We start from the raw sequence: 26,816 nt of genomic DNA, 5'->3' as shown, positions 1-26,816 counted from the left end.
ATTAAGCAAAAGAGTACCTACAATATTGTAAAATTATGATTGCTCGTGAGAAACATAGAAAAGTCGAAATCTCGCACTACGCCATATTTCTCTATAAAAAAAGGTTGGATTAAACAATTTTGTGCATTAACTTAATGCCATTAAGGGCACAATATCCAACCTCACTAAGTCTTATCAGTGTCATGGTAGACCGACTTGGTCGCAAGATACACAAAGCCCAAGTAAAAACGGAACACTTCACGTGTTAGCGAGCAAGCAACTGGTCACGAGTGTTCCGTCTTTTCGAAATTGGGTCTATTTGGCGGCCAAGTCAGTCTGCTGTATTACTGATCAAGTTTTTCGACTTGATGCATTTAGGTATTGTACCCTTCCTGTACAAAATGGTTTACCCAAAACTTCTCCTTAGAAAGAATTATAGCATTGTTCTACGCATTGGTTTGAGAGTCGGAACTAAGAGACGATTCCGAACTAAAAAGAAGATAAAAAGAAGATCACTGTCAGAACATCAGGAGCCCAATCGCCGAGAGGTCTCCTTGGATCCGCTTGGAACTCTGTTGGGACCAGATTTCCAGGTAGTTATTAGCATATCAACCAAAGAGAAGAAATAACAAGATTGGGATATTTATCGTGTTTAAAATTATGTATAGGAGAGACAGTCAGCATATCTGGGACTGGAACGAGGCCGAAGGGATTCGTTTCAAGGCGATCTGGCGCTAGAACACTAAACGCAAGACCAGACAACATGTTTAATGTCACGGTAACTATTACCACAAGCGCAGAGACCGCTTTCCACGACCCCAATACGCCGGAGGTGGGCATTCAACGAAAAATGATTGTAAATAACCAGAGATATCACCCCAATGAAGTCCTCATCCATCTCCTTATGCGAAAGTTTGCTGTTATCGTCGGGAGTCCTAAGCTTCCATTGTTCCGCGAAATTTGTAAATTTTTGAACGTTCTCTGACAAGAATTCGTTGAAGCTACGCGATCTTTTATGAATATGTCCTTCTAGTGCCTTCTCATTTCCATTCTAATGCCTAAGTGTCCGACTTCAACTCAAACGAAGATAATCTGCTATGATTTTTCAGGCAAAGTACTCAGAAACTCTTATGTTTTCCTCTGGAAATACAAGTAGTGTTTTCTTTGCTCCATCGAATGGACAGCCTCCTTGGAACTGTAACGAGGTGGACTTGGTCAGTTATGGATATGTATATCTTAAACAGTCAGTTTTGTGGCGAGAATGTTTGCAGCACAACCTCCTTTACCCTCACCACTACTACTGTGTTCAATGAAAAATGAGATTTTTTTTTCAGTTAGTTAAGTTCAGTTAGTGAAGTTAAAAATCGAAAAAAAATCAGCTGATTCAGTATTTTTTATTAAAAACATAATGTTTATTCTTCAAAAAAACGTCAATGCATATTGGAGAAGGGGCCCTGGTCAGCTGTACGACGCAACTTAGTTGCGATGCTCTCACAAGAGCGCTGGGCGACACTGACGTCAGTCTTCCGGTTACAACTCCGGATCCCGGTGGTGCACTACTTCATATCTTTGGCCCGCCAATTATTTTGGTACACTAGGGCACTGAGGGAACCGAAAAAATTCTCAATAGGGCTGCACTGGAGCAAGTTGATCGGGTTCTTTTCTTTCGGCACGTACGGTATCTTTTTCTGCTCAAGATGCTCCAGCGTCTTCTTGTTGTTTCAAATTTATGCTTAAACTTATATTTTACTTCGGGGGCCGAATTGTCGCTGGAATAGTAGCTGTCATTTCCTGGAATGTGGGTCTTCGAGAGCGGAAAGTAACTTTCGTCTTCCAGCACGAACGATGTCCCGCGGATATTCTTCGTCATCCACCGGCACTGCGATTTCACGATCGCTATCTGCTCATCCGTATACTCGGGGGACCGAGTCTTCTTCCGACAGATGATGTCCTCCATCTTGATGGTTCGGTGAATCAAGGTATGGGAGCAACGATATTTTCGGTCGGCGTCACACAAATTAGTTCCATCCTTGTTGTCGAACAGCTTTCTAAACGCTTCCTTCTACTTCTTCTTCTTCTTCTTCTTCGACATTATCTTCGCTACCGGCCTTTTGCTCCATGCTCAGGGTTTCCAGGATCCGGTAAACTATACTCACGGGCACATTTTCGTCTCGAAAGGTGTCCACCGTTAACTTTTTTCCACGATGACCATGCGTTTCTTAAAACCGCGCAACGCGCTCGCGGAGTGCTTGCTGTTTCGACGCCATCTTCGATGGAACTGACAGCACCTGAGCGTAAAGAAACATGCCGCCCATATCTAGGGAGTCCAGAGAGCAATTCTCTTGGAGAGAAAATAATTTACGCTCTTTACTTTAATTACAGAAAGGTATTGAAATCATTCTCATTATTTATTGAACACCCGTTATCATAATAATTAGTATAGAAGCGATTCATAGCTGTTCTTATCTGACGAACTACTATGCTCAGTGCAAGCATCTTTGCTGTCAGAAAATGTGTGTATTTAGAGAATAATCATTACGTTTCAATACAGTATTATCATTTCATCGCGAAACGTTCAATTGTTGGAATGTGGATCTACATGGAATATTGCTGTTGCCAAAAAGAATTCTTGGTTCCTTGTATTCCGATCAAAGGTGGAATGGAACACACAACGTAGGCCCTAGCCTAGCTACCAGAGGAAACATTGTTTCTCTCATTGATCCGTCGACGAACCGGTGCCAATAATCGCGTTTTTTAACTTTTATCAAGTTTTTCATTTGTGTTTCTAGCGTGGCGCATATTTGGAAAAAACCGGGTGATCTGACGCTCAAAAAGTCCCTATAGGACCTTTTCGCGTACAAATCTAAGCAATCCCTGTCCACCACAAATTAGGAGACTGTTCATGTTTGCTCGCGCAAGCTGCTCGTTTTATCTGACCTGTAATCGCAGTGCAAATGCAATATGTAAAACCTGGGGAAATTAGGGACTGAAATGTAGGGACTAATGTTGTTTTTGATGTCCCATGTGGAAATTCCTGCCATTACTTCACTCTCAGGCCTTCACGAGCAAGCTTAGGAGAGAAAATGATTTTGCTCTTTCGAAAATTTGTAGGCACATTAGAAGATGTTCCCACAATGGGATGGTCAGACTATAGCTCTTTAGTGAACAAGAAAACGTCGTGGTCGGTGGCGTAGCCCTCTTTGGCGTTTCTTCTCGGAGCGTTACTTAAAACAGTGCTTCAATTTAACAAATTATAACATAATTTATAAGTGGGATATGTCAAGAGATCATACGGATTATCTCCACAGCAGTAAGACTTTTCATGATTTTCTCCACATTTTCCACATCGTGCCTTGTTTCTACAATAGGTAGCTGTAGTGTATGCCCAATTGTTTACAACGACAATAGCTCATGCCCGCGACACAAAAAAGCGAACAGGTAGAAGAGCCCCGTTAAAGAGAACAAAATTTGGAAGAGCATCCGAATTGAGGCTGATGGGAAATAACTTGATTTCTTATATTCCTCGATTTTTGCTTAACGCATTTGCTTGCAAACCAGAATCTTCACTGTCCGAAGCAAAGCGTTCTTGAAGCATGCTTCGCAATTTAGCCCCCTGATGGAGACTACACCATTAATCTCTACTTCCTGGACGGATACGTAGACAAGATACTTCGTACACGGTATAGTGTTATTAATTAAATCACGCATATATCGATGATGTTTATCTTTGGTCCGGAAGTGGACCATCCAAGGTATTTATTTGTGTTATCGGAGAAATATCTAAATCGACTTCCCTTGAGCCTGGGGGGATTTCGGTCGTCCTATTATCCAATACTATCATGCGGGCTTCATTACCCGTGGAAAGTAGCTTTTATCGGAGGGTACGGAAAATTAATGCAACGAATTTTAAAAGAATGCAGGAATTGGTACTTAGTAGGGGAACATTTGTAGTATCAGTAATCAACAATACATTTTCGGAACCGTCGGTCATACAGCCCGTGAATAAAGGATGTTTCCAAACAGGTATTATCCGGAAATTGTCATTTTCACATACACACGCCATGTCTGAACTTTCGTCACTGCGGGTAGAACTCACTTCGAATCTTACTACCCACTTGGGAGAAAAATATTCCGCAGGCCCTGGCGGGGTTTTTTCACCGGGTACTTGCATCGTCAGAGCTTGAATCGCGGTGTCGTGAATCATTTAGCCAAAAATTTGTAAATTTGGAGGAAGCTCTTGTTTCGATTTGGAGGTTACAAATATAACGGTCACGTAGCTCTTTCAATCAATGAGCTCCTTCGAGGCATTTATCGTTTCCGATGGTCTTGAACCGTTGGCAAATGAAATCACGTCGCTACCGAGGGATCAGTAATTATTTTCCATCTGTAATCTAACTGGAATACAGAAAGGTCTTTACGGGTGAATGACCTATAAGGTTAAAACCCGCTTCAATAAAAATCAATCAAATCAATCAAAGGTCGGTTCTCACGGTTAAGAGGGACAAGTCTTTCTTTACCAGACATGTTGGTAGACTTAAGCGATTCGTAGCTATGCTGCCTAAGCTCGACCCCTGCCAACCGAAGACAAAAGATTAGCCTGTAAGATTTTAAGCTTGTTTCTAATAACCCTGCCACTTCTAGTTTTCCGATCTGTGTATTTCACATCCTTGTTCTTACTTGAGTAGGGGAGAGAGGGTAACAGTGGATCAGCAGGAACTATGAAACATTTGCAATAAAATCACAATGCATGATCGCAATCGTCTAATTCCCTCATATTTCACAATTTCTAATTATTTACACGTGTTGCTATATTTTGGAAGAGATCTGCTAACTCTATCTCTTTTAATGGATATTTGTTTGTTTTGTGATAGCCAGAGTAAATTTGCAATGATAAACATTATTCCATCTTTATGAATTACCATTCATTGAATAAATGTTTAGTCTATTGCTATTTATAGCAAATTTTATGCTCAACATTTGCCGCGAACAAAGTTTTTTGGTAACTACTCATGGTTCTGTGTGATTTCACAATTTTCATGAACCATTGGGTAACTGTGAAACGATGGCGTATGGGGAACAGTGATTTTTGTTTGTTTTTGTGGTCTGTCTCAAAATGTCAATGGGTTCCGATTTTCCACACTAAATACTACTCATATAGTGCAGAATTAGTAAATTTGGCCAAATTTTGTAGAAATTGTCTCTTATTTCAGGATTGCAGCTAATATGCATATATGGTGGTTCGATGTTACGCGATGATATAGTGGATTCTTTCGTAAACAAACGATTTTCGCCTCAATATAACTTTAATTCAAAGCGTTAGGATCATTCTTCGTCAAAACAAAAGAATAAAATTTATAAGTAGAATATTTCACTATAGATGACATCGTGTTTCATAGTTCCTACCCATGGGGCACACTGATACATTTTACCACCAACTGTTTATTATCCAAAAAATGTTATTTCCCGTGAATTTTACCAGCTGGAAAAAATATATGTATTAGTTAACAACATAGTGGCACTATGTATCACTTTTGATTACACAAATAACATGTATTATCATCAAAATTAAATTGTAGAAAAAATGTGTTTCATTGTTACCCTCTCTCCATCCCTCTATTCATAACTTTCCCTACTCAGTAATCGCTAGCTAATTGAATGTCGGTAAAAAGTAAAAAAAAAGAAAATGTGACTGCATATTAGTCGAAATAAAAAAGGGAAAATACAGAAATAAATCTATCGCACTTGCGCGTGCTGGTTGATGAGAAATACTTAAAATTTACTTACTTAAAATTTAAGCAAAATGAGGTAGCGATAGGTTTTGTCTATGTACCCTACAACATGTTTAAAATTTATACAGCAACTAATACGGAAAACAGGACCGCAGGAAAAAAAAATTAAAAACATTGTCACTTCAGTCTTTCGATAAGAAAAGAATGCAAGTTTGACATAAATCATTACAAAAAGAGTTTAACTTAAAATGCTTTAGTTATTAGGTTGTTCTAAAGTTTAGAAATTTATTAAGGGCCCTAACTGAGATCAACTGGTGGAGAGGAAATTAAAAGTTAATCAAGTCTATTGTGCATATATTTGCCTCTGTGCTCTTAGTGTTAAAATACCCTAGAATTTCCAAGAACATATCATTTAATATCACGAATCAATGTATATTATTACAGCAACCTTATGTTCAAATTATTTTCGTTCGCACATAATTTGTGAATATTTTCTCAAGCGTCGTTTATTTATAACTCAAAACAATATCTTCGCACACGTCTAATCATTCCTACCTTTCCAATGTCAGAAAATCTCCCAGCGTGACATCACAAGCATGAAAGTCAACACGGACTCTGACGGAGACAGAGAGAAGAACAAGAAGAAAACAAACGTCAGACGACAGACGAAAGAATGCATAGCTGAAGCAAAATATATCCTGCTGTATAGCAAACGTACGAGGAAGGACACGAGGAAAAACTGATCAATAAACTCTCCCCTTCTGTTATCAGCAGCAGTTGCCAGAACGAACGAGACGTGCAGGGGAGGAAGCCTTCGTCCTTCGCTTGTCAGTCGACGTTGTCAGGAGAGCTGCCAATAGAAAACCACACTGACTGTGCGGAGCACACAGGATTTCCGTGTGAAAATCAATTCATCTTACTTGCATATGCTTGGCCACTACTATTAGAAGGAAACTTTTTCTTCGCTAGTTTAGTTTTTCGTTGGGACACTTTTCACAGACACTGCATGTTGGCTATTTTCAGCCTATCAGGAGAAAATATTTGACACTGGTAGAATGAGGTTCACCATAAATAGAATGAAGAAAATAGAAATTTTCCCGTTGGTTCACTTTTTTCCACTTTCTGCTTTAGCACATTTTCACAGCAGTCTTGGTGGCACTTTTATACCATCTCACTTATATTTTTGGTAGCAGCTCTCTTGGCACCAGAGAGCTCCCGACAGCGCGATATTGCAAGTCCGCATTCAATCAGTGACTGACTGAAAATGGGAAATCGTGTATTTATGCTGTTGCTGAGAAAATTGGTGGAAATGGATGAGAGCGAGACGGTGCTAGCATTTTTGTTCACCGTGAGTGGTGAGTGTGAGCTGCGTGGTAAGCGAGTAAGTTCACTGTGAGCCAGTAAGAGCCATGTGACAAGTGAAAAACTGTGGTGAAAATTGTGACCAACATAACCGCTGTGTTATATATGTATCAGCCTGATGTTTATGAAGAGAGGGAGAAACATCTCGCGCCTATCAGTGGGGTAATCGCTGAGTGTGGTGAGTATGCAGTGAACCGTGTCGTCAGATGTGTGAATGTTTGTGTACACGTTATGCGCCTGTGCGCTGATGAGGTTTGTTACAACGAACGGTAGATGGCAATGCCTGTTGGTATTGCGTTACCAACCAAGTGTGGCAGAAGTGGAAACCACGATTTTTAAGCACGGAAAGTCTGTGACTGGAAATTTTAAAATTTTTGCTGGCGCCAAGACGGGAATCTAAACACGGATCAAATAAATTACTTAACTGTTTTTTGTTGTAAATAATGCTACTTATTTGTTATCATTTTTTAAATGAAGTATTTAGAGTATTTAAAAAATAAGATGGAAATCGGTTTGATAGTGTTTATTATACACACAAGTATCCTTCCAATCGCAAACACATTCATTTTCTATGTTACTATGTTAATTGCCGCAAGGTAAATGGATATTATTTACACGTTTTTCAAAAAGCGAAACAGTTCCTCAAAGTACAGATGAAGCTCAATCTGATAGAGATTAACATCGTACAAATGTATCACATCAGGCATGGCGTGTTCATTATGTTTAACAACATCAACCAAGCAGAGTCTTTCGTTTCGCGGAACGCCATGCACACCGCCCAATGCGACAACGGTTAAATCACCAGCCCCGATTTATCTCGGCAAACCCCTGACATCGTGGTTACCCTAATAAAAAATATTATACATACACGAATTTTAACCCATATAGTCCAACGATTCAACATATTGTTTGGATGATACCCTGAACAGATCGTTAGGCCCTTGAATGATAAGATGTTTATTAGGGTAAATAATTCATGGCTGGCTTCGTAGAAGTACTGATACTTGGAATAACTTCTTTCCTTTTCTCAGCATAAGGTATCAATGTACTATGTTTCTGTGTAATGCTTATTCAGCTTATCGCCTTCTGGGCGTGCCAAATTTCACATCATCGAAAAACAATCTGGTTAAAACGTAATACTTTATATTCCGTTTGCGTCGACCCTAACCAGGTATCCAGATCGTGGACACCAATGCATGATCTGTAAAACAAATCATTCTATTTTTTCCGCCGATCAAAACATGAAAGAACCTCAACAGCTGTTAGCAGAAGAGCGCCCAGTATTGCACTCGGAAGAAATAATCAATGGAAATAATGGAAATGACTAGTTTCACATCAAATATTGCATTGTCCCGAACCAAATTTTATGTCCAGATAAAAATAAAATCTCTGCAATCAGCAATCACTTGATAACTTGAAATAATTAATTACAGTGAAGACCCGATTTTATCCGCACCCGATTTCATCTAGTTTTTGTCAGCTTTTTGACCCGATTTTATCAGCTTCATATGAAAATTAATTTTGTCAACGTCCCCGTTTTATCAGCTTAAAATTCGCCAAGGGGCTGATAAAATCGGGTCTTTACTGTATTTATACCTGAAATCGCATTACATTAGATTTTCAAGTTTATGTTTTAATTTGGCCGCACTGCTGATTCTTTTCTATGTGCTAGATGTAAACAATTTGTTTTGCTTGTAGTAGTGTATTTGAAACAACATGGCGAAAATGGGTACAACTATATTTCTGAATCACATATTATAACATTAGGCCCATTCTAGCGTTGAACTAGTGCTTTTAAAATGAATTAGTCATAAATTGATTATTCGAGATTCATTTTAGACAAAGCGGAAACTTTAAGAGTGCGAAGGGAGAGAAATAAATTACGGGCGATACCAGAAAGGGATAGACAAGTCAGGCGATAGTAAAGTAAAAATGTGGTCACCTATCTTTTCTCGTTGTATGGCAGGATGCTACTAATGACAAATGGTAAAACCCGAAAGCAAATTGCAAAAAGAGTGTGCAAAGCAGCAGATCACAGAAAGCCTTTAAAGTTTTACTTTCTTGTACAAAAAGAATGTTGTGACGGCATTTGGACTGGTAAATACAATCTAAGGACAGGGACCAAGCATAGCGTAGTTGGTAAATCGAGTGTCTTGAACGCAGCTCACCTGGATTCGATTCCCAACCCCGCACATAGGGTTTGTCTCCACAGCATACTGGTCTTGATATTTAGTATACTGAATAGATGCAGTGTCTGTTGCCTTCAAACACCGAGCGTCAACTGATGTTATGAATCTACTAGTCACGATCGGCGGCTGGAATTGGCATGAAATGAGCGACAGTCAAACATTTTTTTCGGTATTTTCTACAACCAACCATTGGAAATCAATATAACGGTTGGTAAAGGAACAAACATTCAAAAAAATCTTCGGATTTTTATGTGGTAGAGGCGGGTTGAATGCCCCAATAAATCGTCTGCTCAGTTAATCGCTAGCGTCATCTGATTTGACAAAGTCACCCGATAACCCGGTGCTAAGCAAGGATGATGTGAACTCCGCCGCTGAATCGTTCTGCCATATAATGAGCTACCTTATCGATCGTCATGTTCCAAAGTGTAATCAACGAAGTGATCAATCCCCCTGGCAGACAGCCGAGCTACGTCAGCTAAAAACTGCGAAAAGAGCAGCATTACGAAAGTTTACCAAACTCCGTTCCTTGTCACTGAGAGCTTATTATGTAAGGCTCAATCAAGGATGCAAAATGCCTACCTTTTCTGCGGCTGTAATTTTTCTGCCTACATTCTCATTTCTCGATGCTGCTGTCATTCGCTAGTGCAGGACGCCCAGCGCTGTACGGCTGCCTGTGTGCAAAGCAGTATCATGACAAAAAACTACTGTCCCCAGTACAGCCACGAGACGCGAGCGGTACAGCTTCTCTTACCTTATTTTACATTTTTTAATATTTTCAATCTTTTTAATATTTTTATTCAAAAATGACGACAATGATTGCGGCTCATTTACGCCACGGCCGGTATCAACGCTTTCGTGTGCGGGCCTCTCCCTTTGACTATGCAGAGAAAAATGTACAAAGCGAGAGAACAAACTTTACTACGCCACACTCTCACCGAGCAGTCGGAGTACAGCAGCAAAACAAAAATGTATTCTACTGCTGTACGGGAAAATGTACTAGCTTTGGCTACCGTTTTGGCAAGAGCTGTAGTGATGCGTCGCTGTAGCGGGCTGTACGGCTTGTGCAAATGTAAATATATCGAAAAAAATGTAGTTTATCGGTACCGTTGGCATCCCTGGGCTCAATAACGATTTTAAAAAACTGAACAGTTTTTGTTTTTCAAACTATCAACGAAAAATGCAACGTAAGCTTAAGTCGGATCCTAAATCGTTTTGGAGATACGGCAATGAGCAGCGGAAAGAAACCGGCTTACCTTCTACAATGTTTTTGAATGGTGAAGTTGGGCATGATTCACAAGCCATATGCAAATTGTTCGCCTCTAAATTTGCGAGTGTGTTCGTCAGTGAGACTCTGTCCTCGCAGCAGATTGACGTTGCAGCTAGCGGCGTAGCCCAACTCGAACGGTCAGTGAGTGAGATTCGTGTGGAGCACTCGGATATTGTATCAGCAGCGTCCAAGCTTAAAGCATCGTCATCTCCTGGGCCAGATGGTGTCCCTGCTGTGTTTTTGAAAAAGTGTATATCTGGTTTGGTGGAACCACTCTGTCAACTATTCAAAATGTCACTGACAACCGCGATTTTTCCTCAATTGTGGAAAGCAGCTTTCATCTTTTTTATCCACAAAAAAGGTGATAAGAGAAACATTGACAATTATCGAGGAATTTCTGCCCTCTGTGCCATTTCCAAGCTCTTTGAGTTAGTCGTGGTGGAGTCAGCGTTTTTTCACTGCAAGGAATATATTTCTAAAGACCAACACGGATTCATGCCGAATCGATCTACGTCGACGAATCTACTGTCTCTAACCTCTTTTGTGTCCGAAGGGTTCGATGTGAATCAACAAAGTGATGTTATATATATATATATATATATATATATATATATATATATATATATATATATATATATATATATATATATATATATATATATATATATATATATATATATATATATATATATATATATATATATATATATATATATATATATATATATATATATATATATATATATATATATATATATATATATATATATATATATATATATATATATATTGATTTATCTGCAACTTTCGACAAAATCAATCACGATATCGCAGTCGCTAAATTGGAAAAACTTGGCTTCAGTGGGTCACTCCTGCGATGGTTTCAATCCTATCTCGTTGGCCGTCAACTCAGTGTGAACATAGGTGATGCATACTCCAAACTGTTCTCCGCAACGTCTGGTATTCCGCAAGGAAGCCATCTCGGACCATTTATATTCACTCTCTATTTCAACAATGTAAACTATCAGCTGAAAGGACCACGGTTGTCGTAGTTTTCTAGATGTAATTAGTTTAAGTTTCCATCATTAGGGCCGAGTACGGCCTGTTGATGTGCGCGATAAATAAATAAATAAATAAATAAATAAATAAATAAATAAATAAATAAATAAATAAATAAATAAATAAATAAATAAATAAATAAATAAATAAATAAATAAATAAATAAATAAATAAATAAATAAAATGCTCCGCCCGTCTTCAAACTCCGCAATCATGATACAGTGAAGACCCGATTTTGTCTACCCCCGATTTTATCAGCTTTTTGGCCTGATTTCGTCAGCGTCATATGAAAGTTGATAGTTGGGAATTTAATGGGCTCAAGAAGACGAGCCAAGTTGAATTCGAGTAAATCCGTTCTTGAACATATTTTTCTTAGAGATCCAAAATATGCAAAAATAAGCTTCATTTTTTTTAAATTTTGCGCTGTCCTTAAGTGAAATTTCCTTAAGGAGGACAGAGGCTATATCTAGGGACTAAAGAAGAATACTTTAAGAGCTTCGGTTTAGTAGAAAGAAAGAAAAATGTATGTCTCGATTGTGTCAATGTATAAAAACGGATCTTCGCTGTGTTACAGATAAATCTGCAGTGATATACTTATATTTAAAATTTCACAGAAATTAAAAGTGTTGGTGCTCCCTATTGTTAGCTTCGCAAGAAAATTGAACGGGGGAAAATTTCGGTTTCCCGCGTCGCTTTTGAAGGATTGTCTGAAAATTAATATCCGCAGTTTATTGACAAATGCTTTGAAATTGTATGAAAATTGGTTAAAATTTCTCCGCCTGATGCGTTAATTTTTTTAATTTTTCATCGATGTATTTTGCCAATTGTGCACGGAAATGATAATTCCGGGTAATTCCCAAAGGTTTTTAACCGAAACTGCCTTGTTAAGTCAGCAAAACTCCTTATGTGATTATCCATAAATGAGGAAACAGCAGGCTGCATGGTAGCTATACTACTGGCCTTCCTAATTCACAAATGAACATTGTCTAAATGAAATGAACAACTTCTGTTGTATTTAGTTGTCTATATAAAATTGTTCATTCTCTAAACCGGAAGTCATTGTTCAGAGACATTATATTATACAATACTTACCAGTTGGATTGTCTTACATTAACTTAACATTTTTTCGCTGACACACTGAGAGAATATATTCGTAAATCGCTAAGAATTAGTTTCACACAGACAATTCTCATAAAAAATACGAATTTTTCGTACATATGATAAATCATTCGTAGTTCTATTGAAACACGTATTTTTTATTACGAGTTTTTCGTAAAACCCACGAAACGACTTTCGTTGGCTCATTACGAATCGGCTTCATTTGGCAAACGATTTGTTCGCTAATATATACGAAAGCCTTTATAATATTTACGAGCACCAAATCGTCAACGTCAAAAGACCTTCAATAGAAATAGAATATGGTGGTGTTATTGCTATACGCCAGATAATTGTTGATCAACGAAAACATTCGTGCAATGTATACTAAATAAGTAAAACTTATGAAAACTTTCGTTCATCAAGCGGCCATTTTTTCATACCACAATAAAATCGATTTTGCCAGATCGATCCTCTCAATTTAAAAAAAAACGGTTTTTTTTAATTCGTTTATTTAGCACGGCTCAAGGCGTTAGCAGCCGTGGATCTTTTATATATTTACATGATGTAAAAAATAAAAATAATAAACAATACTACTCTAAGAGTCTATCCGACCTCGTACGCCCGGCTTGCCATTGCCCGCGGAGATTCGTTTTCGTGTCGGTGTATTTGTATCCACGTCAACTGTATTATGGGGATCAATCATATCTCTATCGTCGTCGCACATGTCCGGGTCATCATCGGGGTTACTGCCTTGATGTTCGCGATCAGGTGTTGTTCCTAACTTCTTTCCCTTTCGGGTCACGAGCGTGAACCCTCCATCATTGCTAGTAGCTCCCTCGTAGCTAGAATTAGCTGTTGAGTTTGTGGTACTTGACGCGGCTTTCGCAGTTGTCATAATTGCTTGAACAGCAGCCACAAATTTGGCAACCGTTTGTGGCTCAGGGAATGATATTGGAGACTGAGTGTTGGCATCTCTTTCTGTAGATGAACTTTTCTTAGCGGTTTCTGGGCAGGGTTGTCCATAATGTGCCGTTTGTTCACAGAACAGGCACGTGTTAGTTTGTCCTTGGTATGTACATCGAGTTCGCTGTATAATGGTATCACCCCCTTCTGTTTTGTACTGCAGGGTAAGGTAGGAGGGAATGGGTTGGTCTACACGCATTCTCACCACAAAAACACCATTTGCAATACCTGGAAAGTAGTGTCCTCCGTAATGGATTCCACTTCTCCGAAATACGACATGAATCTTTTAATGGCCACTTTGCAAGTTCGTGGTGCCAAATCATGTAATTTGACTTCCACGTTTCCGTTATCCATATACACAGGGATCTTGAATTTAGCGGTGTCACAATCTAGCTTTGTGTCTCAAGTTGTTTTGCGAAATGAATCTTTTCGCCTGGGCGAATATGTTGAACGTTATCAGCACCGCGTGTCTGACGTGCTCCAACTGGATGAGGCTGACTTCCGAAAACCGAAGCTGCATTTTCACCTTCAGCAATTGTTCTACATCACCAATACTTGGACTTATGCGGAAAGACCGGAAGTCAATGGCCACCGTGTTAGCCCGAAGAATCACATTTTGTTGATGAGGCTCAGTCATCTTGATAGATCACCACACAATAATAATAGCAACGGTTCCCTTTGTTCTCAAGACAATGCACACAAGAAAAGAAGCAACTGTTTGCGCTGGCTTGGGTAGCAGCAGAGAGCACACTGGTATTGTGACTGATGCTTTTAGTGGTTGAGAATAGACTGAAAAAAACCGGTTTTGTCAAACGTCGATCAAAGATCGAAGATTGAATGAAAAAAATAATATCCAAATAAATACGAAAACTTTTCCAAGATGAGCGAAAATGAATTCGTGTGACCAACAAAATCGTTCGTAATATACACAAATAATTTTTAAAACAAACGAAACATTTCGTGTCATTCACAAAGAATAATTTCGCTATTAACGATAACATTCGTGGAATGTACACTAAACAAGTAAAATTTACGAAAACTTTCGTTCATCAAGCGGCCATTTTTTCAGTTCATGAAATGAACCAAACTTACTATTTACAATGCACGGAAATACTTCGTTGCATTACACGATCGTTTTCATAATATTTTCAAATTTATATTTTCAGTGCAACGATCCTAGTGTTGATAAATGCCGCAACATTCAAAATTTTTTTTCACATGTTTCACAGACCCGTATCATATAGACGCCAAGGACGCCAGTGTAAGGAGATCGCTGAAATCTTGTTCTGCTGCTTTTTAAACATAGTGAGGATAAGTCATTGAATAAGTAATAATAACTATACCATTTCCATGTATACACTAAATTATTTTTTCTAAAGTCGAACTGAAAAGGATCCAAAGTAAACACCAAGGAGGCACAAATCTGAGACACCGCCAAGGGCGCCAGAAGACCACATTACGGCCCTGCGTACAATATGCAGGCATATGGTGCCTCGAATTGCTCTCTAGATTGTTTTATACGAATGTGATGAATAGACATTAAATATAATAAAAAAAAATCCCCCCCCCCCACGCAAAACTGACTTGCTACAGCTCTGTTGTCTCCAGAACAATAAATTTATTTATTGATTGTAATCATTTAATGTAATGAATATTAAACATACACATATTTTTTCTGGATGTATATAGTTGACAGTACAGCAAAACCTACTTCTGAATCGCCAAAATCAAAGTTTCAATGAAAACGGCTTCTTGTTGGCATTGCTGTAAACTATGATGTAGCAAGATTTTAAACAAAAGAATAATTCAGGTTCTGGATCAAATTCCGAAAAGAAATAATTCAACACTTTTTAACAAACGCCAGATCAAATAAAATGTAGGTCGTCAAACGGTGGGATGACAAAATTCTCACAAGTTTCCTATCTCATGCCTCCGCGCGAGTCTAAGTCTATTGATGACATTTGGTCCTTAGACCGGCGACGACTGAGTGCTATCAGCCTTCTGCCGATAGTAGCAGAATGAGAGGGTGCGAACAGATCTAGTCGAGAAAACATTGCCGTAAAAATGAATAGTTGATCGGAAATTAAACCCAATAAGACTTTAATCTGACTAGTATCGATAATAACGGGTCAATACTTATTGAAAATTCGCCGCGTCTTTTTTTATGAACCTAATTTCAAGCTCCGTTATTGCTAACAAGCCCGTGCATCAGGTTAACAATGCTTTATATTTCCCTTCAGTGTTCGTTATTATCACTCGTATACTTGTATTCCACAAACAATCCGATATGGAAACTTTCTTTGATTTATTGTCTCGCGCTATCATAACTCTTTGCCTGTATAATGTGTTATCACTCGGTAGTTTTCAACATAATAAATATATCGTAGAGAAGAAGTAGCGAATTCTGTCTAAATAAATAGTGATCCGGCCCATTATGCAGATTAGCTTTTCTAGGCAGTACTCCCACGGTCGGCCGTGTGGAGTTCAAATTGCTTTTGTTTAGGAAACATAGGATACTCTCGGTGGCCGGCTGCCTAGGGTTTAAAAAGAACGAAAAAATAAACATCTCTTCTTTTTCGAGTGATCGTGTACTCGAAGACTAACTAAACAACTATCGTAAGCCGGGGTGACATTGATCACTTTTCGAAGTAATCATTACATATTTTCAGACGCAACACATTTTTTTCAAGTTTAATATTTTTAAACCATGTACTGATGTATGGAGAACAATATCGGATGGTTTTACCTAAAATTGTCTGCTTACAGCTATTTTTCCAAAAATGATTTCAAGTTGAAGTCCGTTTTCGTATTCCGGGGTGACTTTGATAACCTTAAGTTATTGATGTCATAGTTTTTCATTCAAATGTTTGTCTAAACTAATTTTGGAAAGATACTCATTGTTAAATAGATGTTACAAAGTATTTTAATGTACTGTAAAATAACCTTTACAAAGTAACCAAACCTCGTATAATATGAACAATACAAGATTCTGAAAACCTTTAAAACTGCTAAAATTATATGATTTCAGTGCTTTATCAATGTACAAAAAGTTTCATCCGTTTTAACACGTTGTAATCTTGAACAATAAAAAAATGCTGCGAATTTTAGCTTAAAATAATTTGAAACAATTGCCAACTATTTTCACAAAAAAAAATGTATTTAACATAAACAAACTCTTAAAAGTAAATTTGGCACATCCCGCTCTAAATGAAAATAAAAACTCGCTTGTAATTTATTACTCTTGCTCATCAGAGATTTATTTGTTTTATAAAAAATAGACACTTTACGAAGCTTCGTAAAAATAAGGTAAAGTCAAATTGCGGTTTTTTGTAGTTTTGTACCCAAAAACTTGCAAATATACTCAAAAAGTATAACAAATCAGTATTTTATAAGCTTAGAATAAAAATCATTCCAAATTAAAATGACCCGGTAGACTATTCTGGTTTAATGAGCGATCTACGAAAAAAGTTTCGAGTGATCAAAGTCACCCCCCGGTTTACGGTACCTAATAAAATGTGCTTTACAGGTCGCATCGCTTGCTTGGAGCGAATCCTACACCTTATACCCTTCCAAACTACCAACTCCGCGACACCTATGAAAGAGTCTGATGAATCGTCGTCCTTCCGTTAAGTAGGTGGAGCATCAACACTTCCCGACTACCTTATCCTTTATCCTTTCCCGTGAACGATGGAGATGGGGGCGGCCGGCAATGATGGCTATCATGTTGTTGAGGTTTTAATATGGGTCGGATTGATATGAATTCCTACTTACCATTTCCTAAGCAACTCTTATTAGATAATCAGCAGTCAAACATGATGAAGTCAGTGTGCAATCCGCCAAAATCATCGTCACAACGCAACGCAACTCCAGATCAAATAAAATGTATTCTAGTTATCAAGATTAGAAACACATTAAATTTTCAAATTATATTTCTATTTTTAGGTTGTTTTTGTCTACAAATATTTATCAGAATTATAGTTCCCGTTCGAAGAACGTCCCACTCTAGGACTCCCAACCCGGTGGAAGAAGTCCCCATCATCTACCCTGCTAGAAAATCGGTACAGCAGACTAAAAAGCTGCTCTAGATTGATGTTTGGGAGCATCAGAATATTGTTGACTTAAATTATGGCAGATAGGAGTCTTTTTGCTTCGTTATTTTAATAAATTCCATGTACAACACCCCAGCTCCTGACTCTACCCTCTCAAACAGAAGCTTTGGCTACACCACTGGGCTATGTAAATATCATTGCTATATGCATGATTAAATTTTAAATTAAATTATTTGCAATATTCAAAATAATTCATCTCAACAATGTCTTCTGCATCTCCCTCCCATGCTCATTAAATACAAACTCCACTAACTCATAACGAACAACCACAAAAGCCAGCACGAAATTGGGACCAATGTCATCGGTTACGAACGCACACCGCACAACCATTATTGTTACAGGTAATTTATATGGCGCGTTGTAGCTTATGCATTTTCAGCTATCTCTCTACATTCGTACACTGTTTCATTTATGCTTTCGCGATACACGTTTGAATAAATAAATAAATAAAAATATTTCAGCTAGTCTACCATTACGGATGACTACCCCCCATTCAGTCTTCGGTTTTGCGGCACCAAGCCGCCATAGGTCGCGCATTTCACTGCAGCTTCCGCACCTCGTTCAGGGCCTCCGAGAGCTGAGGGAACTCATCCAGTATATTCATCTTTCGGTTGGATTTGTGCGTTAGCACGGTGAACGTTCTGCCCGAAGCTAGGGTAATGATCAGCGAGTTGTATCCGTAGCCGTCGATGAGATCACTTTTCGTGTAGTAGGTATCCCCAGTTTGGAACGAAACATGCTCGGTGGCGAATCGCGAGAAGCCCTCCATGGCGCGACCAATTGATTCGACGTAAGGCCCCAAGCGATCAGCGATCCATCGTTCGATCAGCGGTTGCAGGATGCGTCCTTTGAAAGAGCATGATTTTTTTTTATTGACGGTTTAATTAGTGTGAAAATACAAGGTACACTCACCGATTGGTGTTAACACGACTTTTAACACCGGAACAACCGTATCGTATTGAATCAATGGGCCACGAGGAGAATCGCTTTCCGTTGCAATTTCCGCCAGAGCAGTGGATGTTTCTTCTACGTCGCGAGCAACTGGATTCCCATCCGGATCGGAGTTGAAATAATCAAGTAGGGGAAAAGTACTTGATTTTTGCACGTAAATCGTAAACAACAGTAAAACGCAGAATAATTTTGAGGAGATCTGCAGAAAGACATGAAAAAATCGCAAGCATCAATCATTTTATATCGGAGTAAAACTTCAAACTATCACTGACCATTTTGACGCTGCTAATCAATGCTGACGAATGCAACCGATTGCTTTCACTACCTTTTCGGAACTAGTTCACCCAGTTCACCAGTTTCAAAACACCTCCCACATACCATTGCAAATGATTGGCAACTATTCTTGCCCTTTTCCTTTCGTCTAATTCTCGATGTTCCGATACCTGAGGGAGGTCATTTTGTGTGTTGGTTAATGACGTTTTCAAATCACTTCATTCTCGTACACTTTGTCAATTGATTCGGCTAATAGGTTTTGGGACTAGATAATTTTCACTAATTTAGGATTAATGAGTAAACATGGTTAATTTTTGTATTCATTTTCACCCTACGTTTAGATAGTTTGTTTTGGCTACACAAAATGAATTCAATACGATAAGGTTGATTGCACTGCTGACCACCAAGTCCCAAACGAAAACATTTTTCAACAAACGGACCGTGTACATAATACCCATCCTAGCGTCGTCAGCGTAGAGGCGCAATGCCGAAAAAAAATTGCAATTGAAGGCCAGTCGAGTAGATCATTATTAAACAATAATCATTCACTTTCGAACACGTACAGGTCTATACGCATTTGAAACGACCCGACTTCAACCGCAACCAGTCAGGCAACCAACGCGCAACCGTTGCAACGTAATTGAACGGACCTTCGAATCGGCAATTTGTTTAGTATCCTCGCCAGAGTGTGTACATTAGATTGGCTTAGTGGACGACACGTTGGTTGGAAGCCATGTTTCTTCTCACCTTGGCCGAACTGATCAAGCAAAGTCAAATCGCAACCAAACCATTTCTTCTGCTCACTTTGTTGATGGTTTTGAAAGTACCAGCTGAGTTTAGGTACCCACATACGTCATGTAGAGGTACGCTCAAATACAGCCGCAGGCTTCACGTCGTCTGTGACCTTAGGGCGACCACGTAGATCGGAGGTCTGTTTTGCTTTGCTAATATTAATTTCCCAAAGTATTCACGCGTTGTTCGTAGCAATTAGACTTAAGAGGTCCGTAGAGATATAAATAGATGATAATCATTTCGGCGCGCTGCGTCTGTTGTTTTTGTTATTGTTTTCTATACCCGCAAAATCTTCATTTTTATGTACAACGCACATTATTGAAAGCGTGGTGGAAAAAGTGTACAACGTCGTAATAGTCGTAATGAAATTGACCTCATTTTTCAAATGATCGTGTTGAACGTTTGCGAGTTTTAGGTGTTGGGCACGGTAAAAGTGGCATGTGAGTACCTGCTTTCAGCGGGGCTCAGTGCGCAAATGGACAATAATTGTTCTTGTATATTTGGTCAGTCGTAAGTTACTAGAGTTTGAGCAGCATAAAAAATAAGAACGCACTTTTACACAGCGAAACACTTCTTGATAACTTTAGTAACCAATTTTCGTGGTACTTTCGTATTGAGAATAAAAACAACAAGGTGCTACAGACGAATTTCGCGCCAAATCGTATACAGAGTTGGCAGCACCCTCTCAGATTCTAATAAAACTTTCCGTACATGAAGACTTTGTCACAAAAAGCCACTTTGCATATTTTGTTTTTCCGAAAATTATCCAGGCTGTCTTTTGAAAAGGGCCAAACTTTTTTACCAATTTTTTTCAAATGGCTATAGTCTAAAAATGACAAATCCTACAAAAAAATGTTGTAGAAGTGGTTTTCACAAAAATGGCCAAATTTTCGAATAAAAATGTTGAAAAAATTCATCATTGACTCCTACAGTGAAAAAAATCGATTTTAAAAATTTAAAGTCGATTTACAAAAAAAACCATTTTTGATTTGGATGAAATTTTGTTCCAAGGTAGATAATTATGTTTTCTACCTACCGTTAAAAAGTTATTTGAAAAAAACTTTTCCTTATCCAAACTGAATTTTTTTCTTCATTGTATTTTTATCGAAAACTAAACCAATGAAAGTCATAATCATCTCAGAATCCAATAAAACTCAGTTTGTGAGAAGATATTGTCTAATTTAGCAACTAAGAATATTTTTATTAAGGGGTTAATAACTTTTTTATTTTTCGTGAAAACATTTTTTTATTACTTTATCTGAAAGTACAACTCCTTGAGAATGTTTTTCCAATTTTTTATAAAGATCCGAGAAATAGATTGAAAGTTACAGCGCTTCCAAGCGCGCTTCATCTACCAAGAGCAGTGGTAATTTGAAATTTTAAACTCGTTTATCTTGAAATGTCGTTTTACTAAACATGGTTTTCCGTGATCACGATTGCCGAAAGTTACTCAATCAATTTTCTTAATTTTTTTTTCAATTGATCGTAATTGATTTTTCTCGTACTTTAACGATTCCTTTTTTATTCATAAATTTTTGTTTCATGGATAAGAATTTTTTAATGCAATTTTTAAAGCTAAGCAGCGATTTTTTACTAAAAACGTTCTCGAATGCAGGAAAAAATTATTATTTATTCAACTAATGGTTCAGGTACGAGGAATACTCATACACTAATGGAATTTTTTGATTTTAGATGATCTATTGGTCTCCAATAGTGATCACAGCAAACCTCTTAATTCAAAAGGGGGTTTCAGGGAAAAAGCCATAACTCCGCCAATTATCAATTTATTTATTTATGCTAGTTTATTTTACTGAAAAATGTTCTACCAAAATATTATAAGTTTGATGTAATGAAATCATTGCTTTATTCCTTTACGTATATTCAAACTTTCTTGACATTTTTATCACTAAAAGGTATGTAACCCCTTAATCAAGAATCCCATTGAAAAGAGTTTATGTCGTTAAACAAATATTCCATTACTTTTTTATTTTCTTGTTTAGTGCTGAGGAAGAATTACATTTGTCTTAAAACTAACTTCATGCATGCTGTTTTGTGATATTTCTATACAAGGAAAATATTTTTGGTTAATCTTCTGAATTAGAATCCCTTTTCGTCTCTACTTTGCCCCCAGGAATAGGCACAAAACTGTGGAGTTTTTGAGTTCCAGGTATTGTTTTGGCGTTATTATACAGCGCTTAAAGTTCTTCTGACATTTTGTTCAGTGAATATGCAGCAGAAAATTAATTTTGTGATATTTTATCAGTTTGTTCAACTGCCCAGTAATATAACTCTCGGGAACTTGTTACGGTATTTCCATAATCGCGAGCAAGACTGGCTCTTTTTGCCATTCGCTTGAGAGTGCCACCAATAGCATCACAGGGTCCTTTTCCATGGGATGCTGCAACAAAATGCCATTCTGCGCTTAACTCATACTTTGACTGGAATCTACACAAGCTTACAAAGTTTTTCTTATTTTTGTATTGTGCTGCTCCATCAGACATGAAATAAATTTTAGAAATGTTTGTCAATTGTTTCATAAAATTTATCAGTTTTGAGAGGAACAAATGAACTACAGTCTTCAAGTCTTCCAGTCTTCTTGTCTTCCAGTCTTCCAGTCTTCCAGTCTTCCAGTCTTTCAGTCTTTCAGTCTTTCAGTCTTTCAGTCTTTCAGTCTTTCAGTCTTCCAGTCTTCCAGTCTTACAGTCTTACAGTCTTCCAGTCTTCCAGTCTTCCAGTCTTAAGGACGATTCAGACGATACATCAGCTTCCGTCAACGTCAACGGAACGTCACCGTTCCGTCAGGATAAGTTACATGCAGTTAAATGGAGGCATTCACACACAACATCAACGGCACGGAACGTTTTGACGTACGGCATGTGTGAACGGACGCAAGAGAAAGTATTTAACTTATCCTGACGGAACGGTGACGTTCCGTTGACGTTGACGGAAGCTGATGTATCGTCTGAATCGCGCTTTAATCTTCCAATCTTCCAGTCTTCATTCAAGTTTGTTATGAATATATACCAAATTCGTTACTGATACTTTTTGCATGTATCAGGCAACTAACAGCTGGGAAAATGGAGTCTGAGGTGATTATGACTTTCATTGGTTTAGTTTTCGATAAAAATACACTGAAAAAAATTCAGTTTGGACAAGGAAAAGTTTTTTTCAAATAACTTTTTTTGCTTTAAAGTGCCCAACTTGTCATTTTTCAATCGCCAAAAATTACAATTAAATTCGATAACATTTGCTGTCCAATTCAATACAAAGTAAAAATAAATATTCACTGCGAATTAGGGTAATGTGCCTATTATCGCACCTGTTGTTTTCGAACCAAACATATTGGATAATGACAATATCTATATAGCTAAAACAGGTGTGCAAGAATTAGCTCGTGTGCTATGTATTCTGACTGGTGATTGCAGAGATTTTATTTATATCTAGACAAAAAATTTCGGCTCGGGACAATGCAATGTATGATGTGAAATTAGCCATCACCAATTGTTAGCCTTCGCAAGATTATTTCCTGCGAGTACAATACTGTTTTTCGATGAGGTGAAATTTGGCACGCCTATCTCGTAAACAAAGGTGTTGCATTGCGTTACGTTGCGTAAGCATGGTATACTTGCAGATTGCAGACTGATGACTCTCATTTCCTGCCAGACTACTTGAGAAATAACAATTGATCCAATCCAAGCGAGAATTTCGCCTGATTGCCACCATTGCGGGCCACGACCTTAACTTGGGATGAGAAAGGAAGTGTTGATGTGGTACTTACTTAACGGAAGGCCCCGACTCAGTGACACTCCCATAAGTACCAGGATTCGCTTCAAGCAAGCGATGCGACTGAGAATATACTTTCGTGCATAAGATGTTTGAATAGCTTATTGACTGTAGAATACGTAAATGTTCTAGGCGTTTAAATTCTGGGTAATCGTTTATCAAGTTTGTTTCATCGAAAACAACTTGAACTCCGGACGCTGTCGGGAGTGTTGTCGACAATGTAAAATGGACCTTAAATAATGAGTTTAAAAGTGGTATTGTGGAACATTCATAAATTATGTCACGCGAAGATTACCCAACACTAACTAAATTACCACGTTATTTTCCCCCTTGGTCTAATACGAATCAAATGATTTTAGTTTTTCCTTCATTTTGTAGTAGCACATTAATGCTGCTACTCGCAAAAGTGTTCATGTTCTATAGAATTTCCTATATACATGGAGCAATCGTGCGTAAAATGGCCAATTGCGTCAGAGCACATGACGTGCTCCCCTCCGATTTATGTCACAAATAGTCATATCTCATTCTCCTAATAGCGTAGCAGAATTTATAAATGGTCCTTATTGGTATAATCACAAGCATATTGAGATCCCGTAACTTGAAATTTTCCACCTCGTTCGAGTAAACGTTGCGATATTACAATGAAAACGCGAAACAGAAAAAAATATAAATGCTGCGTTCCTAAACGATAATCATGCACGAATCAAACACCCCCCGTTTCCAAATAGTACGTACTTATTCTTAGCTCAGTATAATTGACTGATGAGTTAATGGACTAAAAGTAAACCATTAAATATGACCATAAAAATATTTGTATTTTATGTTGAAACTGATCTTGCGAATTTTGACAATTATCCACCCTCATATATTATTCAAAAGTCATTCACTCAGACAATAACACTTAACAAACAAATAAATTAGTTTGCTCAATCTAAAGAAATGTCAGCTCGATTGGCATCAACCGGCGGATACGTGTTCCCTTACAATGCCATCAAATGAAAGTACATTTAAAATTACATACAACAAAATATGTTCAATTCAGAATATAACGAAATGAAGATTGCTTAATTATTTGCATTTAAAAAAAGATCGGAAAAAATTAGTTGCATAACCAAATTCCCAGCGCGGCTGAGAACTAAGCACTGAAATTTCAGCGCTTGATATCTCGCTACCTCTGAAGTGCATGCATGCATAGTTCAAACTTTACTTCGATATCGACTTTTTGTGAAGTGACTTCCCAGTAGTATATTTGATCTGAATTATTATCCCTAATCCTAATGCCAAAGAACTAATAAAAAAACTCTCGAAACCCGTTAGGGAAAATCATTATCATTACTGGAATTTTCCTATTCACGAAACTTTTCTATAACCTTCCGTCAATTCTATTAAAAAATTTCAAATACTTTAAAATTTACATAATCGTATTAGGAACAGTAGTTTAAGAAGCTTTTTTAATATTGTGTAGGAAAGCTGAAAATTTAATAATTTTCTCTATCTGCAACATATAAACTTTTAAGTATACCAATTAATTTAGGATACCCTTTTAACATAAACAATCGCACGAATGGGAATAGGTTCGCCGAATTTTGCAAGAAGTCGATAAAATAACCCCTTGAAAACTGCCTAAAAAGCGGTGTAGCTCGATGCAATTGAAAGAAAATATCCTCAGAAAATGGATTGAACCTATTAATGTGAATAATAAATACAGTAAAGACCCGTTTTTATCACATCCATGGTGTATTTTAGGCTAACAAAATAGGGACATTAACTAAATCGCGACATTTTTTCATAATAAACTGAAGCTGTTAAAATATTCTTCCCTTCCCTTGATGTAGTCTAATAACTATTTCTGATTATTAAATATAGTCTTGCAACGCAAAAATTAAAAAAAATGATTTTTTTATTTTTGCATCTTTAAGATAAGGAAAACATGGTCAAGAAAGGATTAACTCAAATTCAGGCTTGTTTGTTTGCTAGAGCCCATCAAACATATTTTAATATGAGGCTGATAAAATTGGGGGCTGATCAAATCGGGTCTTCAATGTATTATTTATTTTATTCAATGTATTACGAAACCGCCATCTTTGAAGTTTTAAAATTTTGGAGAATCAGTTTTTCAAAAAATAGTCTTTAGCGAATTTGTTGAGACTTTCATTCAAAACAACTTTATTGTAGGCATGAATACTACGTATATGGAGTATACCGAGCTTTAAAATGATATTTACTAAGTGTTCCTTAATCTAGTTTTTTTTCTAAAATAACTTTCTATTGTGAGCTTCACAAACTCAAGCTTTGGATAAAATGTAAATTTTATCGTTAATAAACAATAGAAGAGATTTATCATAAACAGTAAAATCATTATAATTTAATTTAAAATTAAATAGAAATAGCCTAAAACATGTTAATACCTTGAAAACATTAAGCCTTCATGTCTTCAACAAAGTGGTTTGTAATAGCACTCCTCAAAATTTTGCTGAAGACATTAAGTTTGGAACTAAATTTGTTTGAAGAGTAAATTCGTCATAAATACTTCTTGGAGGGTATAACGCCAAAATTTTTTTTTATCAAATGATGTGCTGTTTAACGTTTGTAAAATTCATCGAAGATACTAAACCTGTGAAATTGGCGGAACGGAAAACGCCATTTTTCATAAATTCCCCTACGTTTGGAAGGTGATTTTCTCGATATTAGTACTATAATGTCTTCGTCTCAACTCGACGCATCCCCAAAATAAAAACATTTTCAGCAAATGTTGGAAGTTATGCAATTTTTCGGTGAGCAGTTCTAAGTTTCATAGACATTAAAGCAATTCCAGTTTCGCTTCCCATTAAAAAATGACCCTAATCCATATTGCAATATTCAAAACTGAACTCAATGTGATATGAAATTGATTTTGATTGATTTCAGAACATTGGAATGAATTTCTATTGGAATGTTTTAGGCAGGTATTTGATATTGATGTTATTAGACAGATCAAGGCCAATAGATCCTGCAAAACTACAAAATTTAAATCTAAATTGCAAAATTTTAAAAAATATCGTCTTCGCAAATTTTTGCTCAAGTATACTAAAAAGTATGATCTTTCATGTGTTTAAAACAGTATTCAGCTTTAGGTGCCCGCATCAGCGATAATGAGCCTGGAAATAAGCTATTTTTTAGACGAAAAGTGTCCATAACTTTTGAAAGAAAAAAGTTAGACCTTCGGTGTCCAAGAGAAAAATACTCGGTTTGAAGTTTTCTACAAGCTGTTCAAAGATTGTTT

At 37.4% G+C, this 26,816-nt stretch overlaps 2 protein-coding genes across 5 annotated transcripts in view; both read right to left on the bottom strand.

Annotated features, from left to right (window-relative positions):
* The window catches only part of LOC131678799 (MAGUK p55 subfamily member 7), an 80,324-nt gene extending 73,349 nt beyond the window's left edge, over nucleotides 1–6,975 (bottom strand). For all 4 annotated transcript variants that reach the window (XM_058959122.1, XM_058959125.1, XM_058959124.1 and 1 more), the window contains exon 1: nucleotides 6,629–6,975. The gene's annotated coding sequence lies outside the window, so the exon portion shown is untranslated. The remainder of the gene's footprint in view (nucleotides 1–6,628) is intronic.
* Nucleotides 6,976–18,114: 11,139 nt separating this feature from the next.
* LOC131678801 (uncharacterized) lies at nucleotides 18,115–19,095 on the bottom strand. The gene is made up of 3 exons (XM_058959128.1): nucleotides 18,979–19,095; nucleotides 18,668–18,905; nucleotides 18,115–18,601 (listed from the first exon to the last, which is right to left on the bottom strand). The coding sequence occupies exons 1-3, from the start codon at nucleotides 18,979–18,981 to the stop codon at nucleotides 18,294–18,296; spliced, it is 549 nt and encodes a 182-aa protein (XP_058815111.1). The 5' UTR covers nucleotides 18,982–19,095; the 3' UTR covers nucleotides 18,115–18,293.
* Between the last annotated feature and the right edge of the window lie 7,721 nt (nucleotides 19,096–26,816).

This window comes from Topomyia yanbarensis, chromosome 2 (assembly GCF_030247195.1).
Source record: "Topomyia yanbarensis strain Yona2022 chromosome 2, ASM3024719v1, whole genome shotgun sequence".
NCBI classification, from domain to species: domain Eukaryota; kingdom Metazoa; phylum Arthropoda; class Insecta; order Diptera; family Culicidae; genus Topomyia; species Topomyia yanbarensis.
Note: the sequence above shows the minus strand (reverse complement) of the source record. Positions and strands in the feature narration are given on the sequence as shown.

Coding starts and splice junctions, on each gene's coding strand:
- LOC131678801 (XM_058959128.1), bottom strand. Junction 18,602..18,667: donor AGTCGTGTTAACACCAATCG/GTGAGTGTACCT, acceptor GCTCTTTCAAAG/GACGCATCCTGCAACCGCTG.